Source organism: Lutjanus erythropterus, chromosome 2 (assembly GCF_056507025.1).
Source record: "Lutjanus erythropterus isolate fLutEry1 chromosome 2, fLutEry1.hap2, whole genome shotgun sequence".
NCBI lineage: Eukaryota > Metazoa > Chordata > Actinopteri > Lutjaniformes > Lutjanidae > Lutjanus > Lutjanus erythropterus.
Window position 1 is genome coordinate 17,909,657 of NC_139318.1, and position 16,917 is coordinate 17,926,573.

General features: G+C 40.8%; 1 protein-coding gene across 1 annotated transcript in view; it reads right to left on the reverse strand.

Annotated features, from left to right (window-relative positions):
- Nucleotides 1-8,056: 8,056 nt before the first annotated feature.
- chchd6b (coiled-coil-helix-coiled-coil-helix domain containing 6b) overlaps nt 8,057-16,917 on the reverse strand; it is a 76,177-nt gene continuing 67,316 nt past the window's right edge. Inside the window, exon 8 of the mRNA XM_084730323.1 lies at nt 8,057-8,371. Coding sequence (XP_084586449.1) covers nt 8,348-8,371 — 24 coding nt within the window. The 3' untranslated portion in view covers nt 8,057-8,347. The remainder of the gene's footprint in view (nt 8,372-16,917) is intronic.

Here is a 16,917-nt window from a genome sequence, read left to right on the forward strand (position 1 = left end):
CTGCACTCATCTGTTAACAGTAAGCTAATCAGTTTCTGTCCATGTTGACTGTTGACCAGTCAGGTGCTCACTCTGCAACTGTTAGCATATTGCTCATTAGCTTATGGCTGCCTACTTGGGGTGAATAAACACAATTGTGGGAGTTTGCTTTGGGTGTGAACCACGCACTGTCAGTATTACTTCCTTCATCTCCTCTTCCTCTCCCTCTGTACTGCACACAAACATGCACACGTCACCTGTACTTGATTGGTTCGTTCCAAGTTATTTTGTTTATATCACATTTGCAGAGCCAGGGCTGTGTAGACACATTAGGGTTTTTGTTTTAAGTGCACACACAGAACGGGGAGCACGAGGACCATGAGGAGATAATTGCTGAATTTGATTAAAAGTGTATTGTATTAGAATGGCACAACCCACCTTTAAGGTGATGATGCATGAGAGTTTAGTTCACTCAATTCATCTTATCTTGTCATGTAGACTAAAGAGCAATAGTTTAATCATGTTGTCGAGGCAATTTCCTGAAACACAATATAAACGAGTTGTGTGTACTGTAGTCTGTTTGTTGTTTAACAACCATCCTTGTAATTATATACTAGACATTTACCAACTACCAAGTTTATTAGGATTGCTGTAAAAATATTTTATTTACCTGAGTGTCTTTTCTCTGATGAGACACTACTATTTCAAAGTTGGTTCCACCTTGACACTTTATTAGTAAAAAAAAAAAAAAATCTTTCCAGCTAAATTTGAAGACAATAGTAATCAAAGTCGACTCAGATACCAGCTTCAAATCCAAGTATCAGACTTTGTCTTTGTAAAGAGACAATACAGACAGAAAAATATCACCGGCTTATCCTTTTAAATTACAGTTGTAGTTTGAGCTGGCTGAATTTCAGCTTTCTGCACTGTTGCACAAACTGTAAGTCATTTTTAAGCCCAGACACAAGGGCATCTAAGATTTAAGTGTACAAAGTATGAATGTGTTCAAATGAACGAACTCAGAAGGGTACTGTAGGATAGTCATTGATACTTTACACTTGGCTGCTGCTTTATCTTTGTGTCTCTTTAAAAACAAACCTGACATTAAACTCCACATAACCACAGATACCGGAGGACCTGTTGCTCCATTCCCACCAGTACTTGCAGCGACACTTCCTGGCATAATATCACAATATCGCACCTTGCCAGGAGCCGGCAGCATGATTGTCGATGGCGGCAAAATCCTTCTCCTCCCGGAAAGCTGTTCTCAAATCTTATGCACAGCCTGGCAATAAAGAACCAAAGAAATGTAGAATCCATGTTAGCCCCTACTGCCGGCGCAAGAGAAGATTTCAGACCCTAAATACAGAATAATGAGGCATTAAAGTCTGGGGCTGAGGAGGGTAATAATAAGAATGAAAGAGGGAGGGGTGTGTGTGGAGGGTATGACGGGGAAAGGGACAATAGTTTCCCGAGGAAAGACAGAGTGAGGGAAAAGAAGAAGGAGGGGGGGAGAACGAAAGATAAGACTGGTGGCTTATCCTAGTTACTGGGGAAGGATTAAGTGATGTGCCACTTTGGTTTGGTGAATGCGTGTGCACACACGCACACACACATAAACATGCCCGCTCAGACATGTGTGTACCCTTTCTCTCATTCAATCACCCTCTGAGACACACACACACAGAGACATACAGACACAGACACACACACATCCAGGCATGTGCAGAGAGGGGTTAAGGAGCTGCGTTGCCCTCTGAGCCAGTCTTACTGGGCTGTAATGACTTTAGAGAATGTTGGATTCTTTTTATCCACCAGTGTAATATAATAAAGCAGAGAGGAGGGAGCTATATTCTTCAAGCTGCCTCTACAGGCCTCAGTGGACGGTCTCTCCGACTCTTTCTCTTTTCTATACCGCCCTGACTTCATCCTCTCTCTGCCCCCTGCACCCAGATGAGATACTTTGTCCTCAACAACCTTGACCTCTTTCCCTCGTTCCCACTCTGACTTCACTGGCTTCGTTCAGCCTTCTGCTTTTCTTTTTGTTCCCTTTCTTCTAAGGCTTCTCTCCTCTGCCTCCTCCTCCTACCAGTGTCAGCCATGACAGTGTAGGGTTCTTGAACTGCTCCACCCTCAGTCATGTGCAGTGACAGCCCAAGTTTCATTCCAGACACTCGGGTCAGGTCCCCTGCTGCTTCAGGGCTTCCTCTGGTTACCTCTACAGTCTCTTGAAAGTTCTAACACCCTTTGTGTTCTTTCTCTCAGTCCGTCTTTGTCTGTGGAGGCTGGATGTAACAGAAAGTGGTTCTCCCTGGGGGGTCAAATGGAGAGTGAATGGAGATATTCTTATCAGATAACTAGCCAAATCCAAATCTCATGATGTCATTTCCAGATATTTGTAGGATAGGTGTTACTGTCTGTACCTCAGGGTGAAAGAGGAGAGGCATCAATAGACCAGGATGCTACATGGCTACAAGACACCGCATTATGAGACGGGTGTCTTTAACGTGTATGTGCATCATAACCATTTCATAACAGTTTTCGTTTTTCAGCATTTTTCAGTGTCAAGATGTGTATGCTTTTGTAAACTTGTTGCATCGTAGTCATCACACCATCAGTCTTTTCCATTTGCTGCTGAGATTTCTTCCATATGATTCTGAAAGGTTAACTTCAGCTTCCAAAGACAAAACACTTACAGTGACATCATTGACTGGGTGTGGCCGAACATTTAACAGCACTGCATGTGGAATCTGAGACAAAGGAAAGATGAACCTTGAATCTCACTTTCTGAAGACTACGTGTGGAAATCAGTGGATCCAGAGTTTTGTGGAGGGCAAATGTCTGACCCACATGTGATCCAGTGCTGATCTTTAGGTTTTAAAGATAAAGGTGCATAAACCTTAAACATGTTATAGGCAGGGGCAGATCTAGGAGTTGAGATCTGGGGCTAAGCCCAGAGACTGTGACTGTTTCTTTCTTTCTTTCTTTTTTTTTTTTTTTGTTTTTTTGCATCTATGTGCAGTGAAATAACTTTTTTTTGCTTCAGCACCCACCAAAATGTTTTTGCGCCTCTGCTGAAATGTCTTAAGAACTTAAAGTGGACAGAATGCACTGGAGAACACATATTAACGCACATAAATTCACACCTGTTAGTAATGCAAACTATGTACATTTACATCAAACATTGATGTTTTAATCCACAAAGCTGAGGAAAGGCTGTTTTCTGACTGTTTCTTTTAGATATACATGGTTCTCACAGGACAGTGATGTTAGACATTAAATGGTCTTTTAGACCAGTGTTCCCCAACCCCGGTCCTCAGGGCCCACTGCCCTGCATGTTTTAGATGTTTCCCTGCTCCAACACACCTGATTCAGGTTGTTGTCAGGCTTCTGCAGAGGCTTGATGACGAGCTGATCATGTGACATTATTCAAGTTTCACGGGGTTGATTGGGTCGGGGTGTTTGAGTCTCCACTGCCACTTTACTTTTAGGTCAGGACTCCTGGTGTGCTGTGTGCAGTTAGGCACTAGGGCTAAGCTAGCTGCTGATGTAATGTAATGAATAATGTAACCAATTATTTATGTGTATGAGCAATTAGTTAAGTGATGCAATTACTTTTTAAATGAATATGTAATGAGTAATTCCTTACATTTTCCACTTCAGCATAATTTAATTATGCCCCATAAAACTTCTACACAGATCTTCTAAATCAAAACCATTATAATAAATGTGACAAAACACTCACCTCTCACCCTCCTCCAGTCCTCTCCTCTTCCTCCTGCCCCCATGCTGAGCTTTCATCCGTCCAACTGCTTCACGGAGCTGCGTGTGTTTATGTATATGGTTGGTGATTGTGGTGGGGGGTCTAATTCAATTCACCGGCAGCCAGTTCCAGTTCACATTAACACAGTTTAATAAAAGACTATTCAATTAGCTAGAAAGCTCCATGCTAGTGTGTGTGCTGTGTGAAGAAACAGAATGGTGACTGTCATTGATGGAGCCACACACACTCCAATTAGACTCACTGTCGACTTCTCACATAAGCAATGCCAAGTTGGCTGCGGGAAGAGAGAAGAAAAGTAGGGAGGCAAACAGCGAGGGAGAGAGGAAAGTGTAGGACAAAAGACTCGAGCCGTGGGTGAACTCAAGAAAGAAGTAGGTACATGTGTGTGAATGTGTGTGTGTGTGTGATCTGACGGCATGTGAATTCTACAAGTGTCTAACTTTACTTGAATTGATCCCCATTAAGTCTTTACAAAGGGCAGCAGTTTGTCAAAGTCTGACACCACCTCTCATTTGCCAACACCTCTTCAGCTGGATGAGAAAGAACAGCCGACAAACAGCCGTTTCAAGAGCTGAACAAAGGAGACCATGCAGCGCTGCTCAAACATATACATTAGGCTCCATGGCTGACTGTCAAACTTGTCTCCTCCTCGAGCTACAATACGTCTGAGAGGTTAAAGCTCTGGCAGCAACTCAAAGAATCGCTTTTCAGACAAACACCTGCACTTAAACGGGTGGAAAAAAGCAAGACAATTACTGTATGCTGGCTGCAGGGTGAGCATTACAGTAACACAATACAAACACACACCCCTCTGCTTTATGCACATGTTCTGCAACCCACTGGAGTCAACTGGACCCAGTAATTGTCAAGGACTAGAAATCAATAGTGGCGCATTGTGAGGCGTGAGCAGCCATCTTCTAACCTCGCACCATGCAGCTGTCTCCCCCAATCAAAGCCAGGCCAGTTACCACGGCAACCTCAATCCCAGATCTTTCATAGTAATAAGGCGGGAAAATAAAGGCAAGGCACTGGAGGTGCGGGGTTAGAATAGTCAGAGGAGGAGGAGGGAGTGAAATATAAATCGAGTTCTTAAGAAATTCTGTAAAAATAAATGAATAAAACAAAATTACAGGCACTGAGAGTTTCATCTGTGACGCACATTCGATGATGAGACTCATTCAGATCCAACAAACCTCTGCTTTCCTTTAAAAAACATCCAAACATCGCCCCTCCATCAAGATTGCGTTTATCTTCTTTCACCACCACAACCACATTCAAAACATCTCATAAAGCCCAGTCTTCCATCTTTTTTCACCCATTGTACTCTCTTATCCGATATATTGGTGAAATATTCCTGATATTTCTGTAATTCAGCCAATTTAATTAAAGAGGGTGGGTTTTCTAATAAAAAGCCAAATGGCAGATAGCAGTGCCTGGGCTTTTCAGGAGCTTGTTTAATCAGAGAATTGCTGAATGGTAGAAGGCAATAACAGAGTGAATAGAGGCTGGTATTTGTAAAGAAATGTCAGGGAGAGAGAGGGGATATGAGAGTCACTGGCTGAAACCTCTAATATGGTGCTGCCTTTAATATAGGTAATATGTGTGCATCATGTCTGTTGGGTTAGAGCTGCCTAATCCCTGGTGAAGAAAAGGAGTTTGTAGCTTGGAGGTGTTCGCTGACTCACACGCGAAACTGGACTGACTGACAGATGCACACACTCCTAAATTCGTTTCATTGCTCCCCAGTGTTGGGAGGTGTACTTTTAAAACATATTCCATTATAGCTTACTGATTACATGCCATGAAATGTGATGTGTAACATATTCTATTAAATTACAAAAGTTGAGAAACATATTCTGAATACTTTAGATTACTTTTGGAATAGTTCAAAATGTAGTTAACACTTGCTTTTGGGAATGACCTCACTGCAGAGATCCTTCTAGTGTTCTCACGAGGTGACATAGAACACTGTGGATGCTGACACAAACACAAACAGTACATTAACTTATGCACGCCAGTATAGCATGAATCCTGCGGATCAAACTGATCATATTTGTGGCTAATTAGCAATACATATTGGCAATTCAGCTAAGCTAGGGATCAGCAATATTTACAATCAAAAGAGTTTCTTTCTGGAGCCACAAATATTAAATTCTCTGTTTTCCTCAGAGATGTTAATTTTTTGGATTTGGCATCCATACCAGGCCTAGACAGACTCAACCTTAGCCACCTGGAAAATTTAGTGAAAATGGTTCTAAGCTATAGATGTAGACTAAGATGCACATTTCAGTTGATGACATTTAAACTTTTTTTTATTTGGTGTGGAGGCTACACACTTTTACGACTGGAGAATGTAAGAATCACTTTAGGCCTATAACAATGACAGGAGAAAATGAAAATGTTAAAATAAAAGCCATTAATCATTTCAAAAGAGTTGCATGTGGCTCCAGAGCAGCAGGCCGCAGACCCCTGAGCTAAGCTAATTAGGGTTAGGCTCTACTAACTTGGTATATGATGATGTCCACAGTCAAACATTGCAATGGACAATGATATTGTTGCTGGGTCTGAAAGGGTTTTTGTCCCTGAACTACATGTCCATAACTTAGTTCTGTTTAAAAAGAAAATAATAAACATGACATAGAGACGTTTGTCTCCTACATGTCAAAAACAGAACGCTAGACAAGACATGCTACCTCAAATACAGAAGGCCTTTAAGTCACAATGTTAGGATTTTATGGGGTTCAGTGGTCAGTGAGTGTGAATGCATCATCTATCAGCACAATCTTACCTAAAATAACAAATCACAATTTGTCTCCGGAAGTTTTATAATCCGTACAGCATAAAACAACCTCTATCCTTAACATCAGACCCATACTGACACAATAGAGAACATTGACATGACCAAACAAACTTAGTTACCTCATGGTGCTTTTTCAAATTAGGCGTGTTTTGATGTGGAAAGCAGCTTGGTTGATGGCAAGCACAATTTGCACAGCAATGTTGGGACCAACTTGACCATGTGCGTAGATAAAATGTTCTTTATATTTCCTGACAGCATCATGGATGTGTGTCTCCTGTTGTGTGGTGTGTGGCAGCACGCACACAAATTATTGCACATTTTTGAAAATCAGTGAAATGCCTGCCTTATATGGATTTTAGAGCAAATACAGCAAAAACAAATACAGTAACTTGATACTGAATACCACCATTGTAAACTGTTACTGTGATGGAATACATTTACTCCTATTTTGTATTTTAAATTTATAACACCATTACTTGTATTCTCCTACTCCCCAACCCTGCTGGTCTCTGGCATTTCCCTTTCACTGGATTTTTGTAATAGAGTGTATATTATATAGATCGGTCAGTGGCACTGTGCATGTTACGTCCTGATCGATGCTGTGGTGGCAAACGAGAGTCAAACTGTGATCAATAGATCACTCTTCACAGCTATCATAAACAAATACACTCTACTACATTCACATCGACTACCACTTGTGTGAATGTGTATTTATATCCTGGAACAAGTATGCAGGCACATTATAAATCCATTAAAATTCTGTGTGTATGTCTGCTGTGTATGTGTGCAGTATGTATGTGTATGTGTGTGTGTGTGCGATAACAAGCCTCTGTCATTCCGAAGGTGGCCAACCATGTCCATATATAAGTGGAAATGCATCTTAACTGACTCCCTCTCTTTCAGGCAAGCACACACACACACACACACACACACACACACACACACACACACACACACACACACACAACAACAGGGAGGGGTTAAGTGTGTGAGTACAGAGTGGTGCTGTGAGCTGTAGCTCTGTGTGCTGACCTTCAGGGTTATCTGGAAGGTTCCTCCACACCTTGCTGCTAGCACCAACCCCTGCTGTCACCATGGAAACACAGCTAGCAGGGACAATATGTGGCCTGTCCGGTACATGCATTCACGTAAGCACCCTTTACGTGATGAAACCTACGTAGACGGGTTCACGATAGAGGAAAAAACACATGAAACAGGCGGATACACACGCATGCACACATATTAATACATGCGCACTTCACTATTCATCCGTCCTCCACTTCATTTATCCCTCATTTCCTTCACTCTCGTTTCCCTTCTCTCTCTTAATGAAACCATGAGCACGGCACACAATCAAGCCCCTGGGCCTGCGCAGCATTGTCAGAAGGGTGCACACGACCCCATTTTCAGTAGTGGAAGCATTATTAGCGTGCCGTGACAAGAGACGGAGCGCACACACACATACGCACGACACAGAGACACACAACCTGCAGTCTCATCACCACCAGATCACTGGGATTTATTTCAGCGACAGCAGGGGTGTGCCGGCGCAACTTGACAATAAATCAACACATCATACACTCTGAAGTGACATGTCAAGATAATACACTCAAAAACCAAGAAGGACGGTGAGTCGAGAAGAGAAGGGGGTTATTCAGTGATGGTGGATAAATAAATGGATGGATGACTGGCAGAAGGACAGAAGGAGACGAGAAATGGACGGATTTGACATGCTCTCTCCTTCTTCACTTCTTCTCCTCTTGCTCCTGCTTTCTTTGGGTTTCTCAGCCGTGATTTGTCAGCGAGCTCTGAAAAAGGAGGGAGGGAGACAGGGGCAGGAGAAAAGAAGAGAAACCATCAAATTATACATTTATATTACTAGAAGAACCCAAGGGAAAAGTCACAAAAGTCAGGATGCATCATGGGAAATCCAGTCCCTCACACAACAAACTGCACATTTCCAAAAATACCAAGAAAGTATCACCTCTAAATATCTAAATATCACTGAGGAAAAGCGAAGAATTTCTCCTATTTTCCTGAAACCTAACTTAGAGTTTTGACAGCAAAGAGCATTTCCTACCACATGAACAATCCAATATTTCCAATATTTATCTGCTAGCAAGCAACTCAGCACACTAGCATGGTGTTCCCTTACAGGATACGTTCAATTATGTCTTTCTAGTATTGACTGCATAGTTATCTGTCTATCTAGCTAAATCATCTTCCGAGTAAAATCAGAGTAAATGTTTGGAGTCGATTCTCAGTAAGAGAGAAAAAGAGAGAGAGAGAAAGATGATGAGTGATGATGATGAGTAAAAGCATACAATGTATACCCTGTCACGCACAGATATTTCCAGTTCTATCAGCCCCTGAAACCTCTATAGCTTCTGATTCTGAGGCTCTTTCATGATGGCAGGACTCACTAACTCATTTGTCAGGAACTGTCTTTCAAAAAGAAACCTGTTTGATTTTAAATGACAAAGGTTTCTGATGTGACTAAACTTACATTTCATGAACCAAATGGTCAAAATGTTTCATACTTGAGAGTCAATGATGCACTGTATATACACACAGAGGTACTGAAGCCTGATAAGTGCAGTGAATATGACCCTTGTTATGAAAAGTCTGACCTCTGCCCTGGAAGTGTTTGGCCTGTAGCTAATACGAATGGTGTTTAAAGGGATAGTTCACCCAAAAATGAAAGTTCAGTCATTATCTACTCCCCCCCATGCCAATTGAAGGTCACGTTTAATTTTTTAATCCACAAAACACTGCTGGAGTTTCACAGGAAAACTGTGTTGCAGAATCTATCACAATGGAAATGAATGGACCCACGTTCATGAGCACATGCACAGTCTGAACTGGGTGTCTGTGGTGTGACAGTGTGCAATCTGCATGTCAGGTCTTTAGGAGACTTGGATTATCCCAGACGAGCAGTGCAGAGGAATTTTACGTTTCCAGTTGTTTTTTATGTGTGAAAACTGGTCACCATTCACTTACATTGTTTGGAAGATTCTGCAACACTGTTTTCCCGTGAAACTATAGCAGCGCACTGTGGACTAAGAAACTAAATCCGACATTCAGTCAGCACGATAATGCCTGAATGACTGGATTTTCATTTTTGGGTGAACTATCCCTTTAACTGCATGTGGCAATATAGGAAAAATATAGTCCTTTTTTTTATAATATAGGCCTTTCCAGTGAATCAACATGTACATTAGCAGCACTCAGCAGCACCGGAAAGGAATGGAACCTTAATTAGCATCATACTGTAGGTAACACCTGTGTTTACTCTAGTATTTCATGTCAAAGCAACTGTTGTGATTAAGGTCTATTGCTGTAACAACAGAAACAATTGCTATGGGCTTACTAACCATTCAAATGAACTTGTCCGCCACAGAAAAAAAAAAACCCCTGAACCTTTGAGCAGGGTACTCCAAGTACAGCTACTCTGCAGAGGCCGCAGTGTGTGACAGTAATTTTTCTGAGCTTTTCAGTTACTTAAGTTTATTCTATTTCTTCATTCCACCTTAAAATCCAAGAGCTTGCAACTGCCTTTTGCTTGCTTATCGGGACTCTGCACTGTTGCCATAGCACCAATGCTTAGTGCTGAAGTGACAGCACCAGATGAGGCTCATGAAGAAGACTGTGGACTAGAGAGAAAGGATGAAGGAAAAGAGTAGAAAGAATCTCATTTAATGTATTAGTCCATACAAAAGGACTGGAGGAGAGGGGCTGAGCTGGTGTGCCTGGGTTGTGATCTGTATCTTATGCAGTGGTTGGAGAAATAGGTGACGCTATAAAACAATAGAGGTTTGTTCATTTGAGACATTTTAGCATTTAACCTCCATGTGAAATCTGTCTATTTAAATTACACATTTGTCTTCACTAGCAATTTATCAATTTATTCCAGAATTTTCTTCTACTACCTGCCACTAAGCTCCACCTACTGCAAACTATGCAGTATTTTTTCCCAAAAACAATGGATGGACTCAAAAATAATCTCTCTCAATCATCACCCACAACCCACCAGAAGTGTGTGGCAGCACCTGCAAAAGAGAAAGAGACCCCACCCTCTGATTGTACCCTCTTATCCTCTCCTTATTGTGCCGTGCTTGGGACGCTTTACCAACCCAAAACGCCGATATTTGATGTCACTGGAATGAGACTTTACAATCAGTTATCATTCTGGCACATTTACAAATAAACAAATCTCAATTCTTCTATGTCTAAGACCATTTTTTGGGACTGTGACTATTCATTCATATTCATCATAGTTCCTCTGTGAGACTTGACTGTGGATGTTATGACATTTCCTTGCCATTGACTTGAAATGTTAACAAAATATAACAAAAACAAATGAACAATACAAACAGAACAAAAAACAAAAACAAAAAACAAACAAATAAACAATAAATTGTGATTCCAGTAGATGTCTTGGGTTGGTTTCTTGTTGGGTTCTTACAATCAAATGACGTTCATTCCAAAACATAAATTTATGTAAAATGAGAAAAATGTTCTTCATTGGCTTGTTAAAAAGTAAATTATCCCAAATAATCCAAAATAAATTAAAGGTCCACTCCCACTCTATCATAATTACGTTAGGATAATTCATTTTGGAGCAAAACTCACAGATTAAAAGGAGAGACAAAAATAGCTCCTGTGGAGCAGCCTCGCAGATTTGATGTTCAAAATACTTTTGATGTGACTGTGACAGTTGGAATGAGATATGATTATATAGAACTGTCTTTGTTTGTGGCTGTAGTCTAAGAAACACTCCGAGCTGATTGTGCTTTAAAAGCCTGCCCACTACAGGGTACAGCTGAACACCTCTTGTGTCAATACACAGACAAACACACAGTGGCAGGAGAAGACACAGGGTGACCCAGGGTTAGTGAAGCATTAGCTTGTGGCTGCTGGGTGGGCTAGTTGGCATGCTAACTACCTCGGTGCTCGGCTGGCAGACAGATATGCTGGCGGGCAGGTTAGCTGTTCACTTGCCAAGTGCATCCGAGGGCATCGCAGCCTGTGCCATTGAATTGGAGATGAGCGGCAAATGTGACAAGGGGATTTAGCTTTACTGTTCCACTCACGTCCTGAGATAGAAAGGGGGACAGTGTGTGTCTGCATGTGTGCATGAAAACGCACTACATGTGTTAAAGTGGCTCTGTTTGTGTGTGCAGGAGTTTGTGCATGCATTAACGTCTGTAGGTACAGACGTGTGAGTATGTGGCAGTGGGGAGTGTACGTATTGCTACACTCATATAGACCGGTGTGATGGAGCATTATGCCTCATGCATAGTGTATGAAGTAGTTCCTGAATTTCAAACTGACCCCCAGCACCTCCCACAGTACATGCGGTTCAATTTGGTGCCCCAGGTCCAAATTTGGACTGCCGCCATCCACACTTGGATAATTTAAAGACAGGAAAAGCTTTTTATGCATGACACCTTGGGCAGGGGAGGGCAGTCAAATTTTGAAGCTTAAAGTCTGTCCTGAATTTTAGACGTACACCTAGTAGCCAGTTTATTAGGTACACAGGTGCTGATTCAACTTAATAGTCACTCTGGAGGATGCTGTGCTGTTGCTACTGTACTATGTTATAGTGAGAAGTGCTGCCTCTTTTGTTCACCTCCTATGAGTCTAAATGCAGCAAAGTCTAGGAGATGATTATTTCTTCTGCAGCACAGTTTGGTGGGTTTGTGAACCTGATGATGTTCTTTAATGAACATATTAGTTACACTAGTAGAATGCAGTGTTAATTTCATCAGCAAAAACTATGTTATGTTCAAAACAGTCTTGCTGATGACCCATTTTTCATGAAGAAAAGCGAGACCAAAACTAAATAAAAAGTAGTGAAAATGAGAAGTATGACAAAACTTAATTAGTTTTCATTAACTAATAAAAACTGTATAATAATGTGAAAGAGAGATTAATGGACAGCTGAATTACTTCTACAATCTATTTGCATCTGTGGGCTCACACACACACAGGTTGTGTTAAGTGAATGTATTCCATGATTGACTCAATTTTTTTTTACAATGACAGAAAAATCTAAAGGCTGTCCGTCACTTTGATAGATAAAAACACTGATGATGATCTGCTGTAAAAAATGGTTGCGCCAGTTGCAGCGAGGGAGGGATCACAAACTACCCAGGCATGATATATCTCAAGTTCAAAAGTTGTTAAAAATCCATGAAGGGAGGGGGATCAAACAAACTCTTTAAATACATACAAGCTATGAGAACATTGTAATCCAGAGATCTTGATGGAGTGAGTGAGAGAGAAACTCAAACCTGCCTGCCCCACATGCCACACCTAACTGCTTAAGGGTGTCAAAATGAATCGTTTTAAGAAGCAGACGTGGACGATTCTGCATAGATGCAGTGACAGAACATAATCAATAATAGCATAGAGACATTCTGTTTTGATTTTCCGGCCGCGGCTGGACAATTGAGTTCTAAAATTCAAAATAACTTCTTGGCAGCAACCAGCACCGTAGCAACCAGTGCCATAGCAATATTGTATTGAACTACGGTAGAACGGGGCAAGCGGAGGGAGGTGAACATAAAGAGCAAGTGATAAAAAACGCACTTAGTATTTTAAAAGCAGACCTCTGGGCTCATTTCAGATTTTATGAACTTGCTGGGAAGCAGTGTGTAAAGTCTGTCACACAAAAAACAAACACCTTGAAAATAGGGGTGTGCGATATGACGATATTAGATCGTGAAGGATTAGAACGTGTAGACGATCTGCCAAAGTGAGGAGATCGTATGGATCGTTCAGGGGTTCCTAACAGGCGGACCCACACGCCGTCCTATACGGACCCGGACCTATAACCAATAAACTATTAAGAGATTTTAAATTTTGACGGGACGCTTCTATTTTAACTGGCGCAACTTTTCTAGTCTTTCCGGCGCTGGTTTATCTGATCAGGAAACACACAGACCAACTGCAGAGAAGCTGCGTGTGGAGGAGACTGTTGTTAATGACGGAGTTTATTACAACAGAAACTAACGTGATGGTTAATGACATCGACACCAACCAGATGCTCTTATAAAATTAAACAACTGTATAAGGAAGTAAAACAGGAGAGTCTGTGTTTCTCTGTGAGAAACTTTCAGACCTTCTCACAGCAGAGTGAACAGGTGAGGGAGGAGAGGAGGGCAGACTGATCACTAATCAATCACTGATGCCGTTGTCCTCTCGGACTGATTAAAAAACATAAAAATGCCAAAGTTGGTAACAAACCAAACCTGGATGTCCACACAAATAAAGTCTTTGTGTGAAACACTGCAGAGTGTAACATCGTGCTGTTCAAAGACAGTCTGCTGTCATTAGTTTGACAGAGACAGGGGGTCGTGTCTAGAAGGGAACCCTAGACCTGCGAAAGATCGCGCGAGTTTGATTATTTTAGTAGAAATAACGAACACAAATCGCGAGAGTTGTTCAAATAAAGAGTTACCTTCTAGACACGAGCGAAAAAGGTGCGCGGCTCCAAAAATAGAAAATCATGTCGTGGTGTTGATGTTTTTAATGTGGCGGGTCGCCATAAATAAAACTATTCACTGATCCACAGAGAGTCACTGAAATACTGATCACTGACCTGCTGTGATGAAAAAAAATACTCAGATTCTTTACTTAGGTATTTTTACATTGTGGTATTAGTGTTTTTACTTAATTACAATTTAAAAACCTTGCATGTTATTGTTTCCTTTTTTGAAAAATCAACATTTTTATTGCTGTTGTTGTACTTTAATGGTATTCTTGTTGGTATTTTTTGATTACTAAATACAGACCTGCAAACTCATAAGAGGAGAAAAAGGTGGCATGTTGGTAAACCAGTCCCCTGTTGGGGGTCTGGGAGCATCTGTCCTGCTCCAGAAGAAAAATGTTGTGATTTTAATATGTTAACAAAACATTCTGGTGACTGTTTCAGTTAAAAGAGTTAGTAACATCTTTTGTTTGTGGTTTTTGCAGACATTACTACCTTTACTTTTACCTTTGTGCTTGAAAAAAAAGTAGAAAGTAAAGTAAAAACAGTAAATGTAAATCTACATACATAGCATAATACATAATATAAATACATGTAAGATCGTGATAAAATCGAAATTGTGATTTTCTAATAAAAAAATCGTGATATGATATTTTTGCCATATCGCCCACCCCTACTTGAAAATACCACTAACTTGAGAAACCACTTTAGCTGTTTTCACTCTGAGAAGCTAACGCCTGGCACACAAGAAAACAGCAGACCCAGCCCAGCCTGCTTGGCAAGTGAGTAACAGTTTCCAAACTTTCCAAGCACTTTCCAAAGTTTCGGTAACTTCACTGACCTGCTCCTCCTGTTCTTTGTGTTATTTATAGGGATATAACAAAACATCGTGAGGCAGTTAAAAATCGATACAAATGTGTGACGACTCAAATCGGTTGAGATGAAAAATGAATGGCAATGCCATTTTTAAAGAGCAGCATACGCGCTGGGCAAGTGGGGCTGTTGTCTGACGCGGCTGTGGTAAGGCTGCAGAAGTTTTTTTTTTTGTTTCTGAGGATGGAACAATTTCACACAAATACAGGGAGGCTAGATCTATACAATTTATTTATTTATTTTACAATTTAATGGTAAGACTTTTATGTTATTGATTTCTGAAGCACTTTCTAAGCAATAAAAAATGAGTTAACTGCTTGTATTCACTGATGAAAAAAGTAGCCATGTGCAGTAATACAGAAAATTGAGGATGCAATGGATCGCGATGCATCATGAAATCAAATCGAATTATTGACAGGATAGTCGTAATCGAATCTAATCATGAGACCAGTAAAGATGCACAGCCCTACTGACTGCCTATGTACAGAGCAAGAGGAAAGGGAAAGAGAGGGACCCTGGCATCGCTGGCAGAGGAGCCGTGGACCGCAGTACTCTGAGCAGCATGCATGGGAATGAATTACAATATTATATATTTGAATATATTCCTTGCCTTTTCCCTTATGTTCTGAATAAGTTACTAAATTATAAATGTCCTTATAAATGTGTAATCTGTTAAGTTTGTTCTGTATGTTAAATGTTATTGAGACAGAATTGTTTTGGAAGATTAAATGCTACTAAATAGACTACGTGTTATTATGAAAAATGACAAAGTGACGGGTAAAAGTATATTATGACAAAATCTTTACAACTCTGTCTGTCAAAATGATGGACACTGAGAACGTCTAAAGCAACCTCTGCCACACTCTGTGGAAAAAAAATCTTCGACAATCCACTGACAGTTTGACAAGATGTGACAACAAAACAGTGGGACGAAATATGAAAACATGCAGACCAGCATGTCGTTTATAAAAAGGTGAGCTAATGTAACATTATCAAATGCCGTGGATGTAATGTTGATGTTAATTGCAGTCTGCTATCTTTTGTGTTGCTATCAGAAGGAATTACAGTAGTAAGTTCCAAGAAATGCTGGAAATATAGAAGAGCAACACCTGTAATCATGGTGACTGTACACAACAAAGATGGAGACAACTGTAGCCCCAAAATACCATAACAATTTATAAATTAAAAATGCATGACAATAATTAGATTGCATTATTACTGTACCATATATCTAAAATGATGTGGTAGAACTGCACACTACATGTCACATTTAGACAATATATGGCAGTAATCATATTGTGAGGTTAAAAATAAAAATAACACAATTTGATTTGTTGTTCCTTCTTTTATTGCCTTCTCAATCTATTCACATGAGCCTTAACACTCTGTCGGTGCAAAAAGTGCAAAGTTGAGCCCACAACTTCTCTTCATTACTACTGACTCTTGCTGAGATGGAAAAGTGTCTGCTGAGATTAGATTGAATACACACAAAAACACTGATTCCCAGAAAAGTACACACAGCATACAGACACAGAGAGAAATGTTTTCTTCCACCTGCCAGTTTCCATCCAATTAGTGAGCAGTGTAAGGAGTAGATAGATTGTTGTGTTCACTGGACAGGAATCAACTTTGAACGGCAGCAGCGCACAAGCAGCAGCGTACACATGCTGGGTATGTTCACACTTCCCCAGTCATAAACTAATGGGCAACATACAGACAGCAAACCTACATATAAACGTGTGTGCACCAAATATAAGGAGACGCTCACTCACGTACACACACACAAACACACTTGCCTTGCTCACTTGCCTTTTCTCTGTGAAAAACAAAAATAATAGACAAGTAGAAAATCAATAACTGTCTTCTCTGCTCAGTGCTAACAGCGCTCAGTTCTCTCCCTCTCTCTGGAGGAACAGAGACAGTTGCCAGGCAGAACTGTCAATCAGACACTCACAGAGTGGCCGCAGCTATGGCTGCTTTATAAAC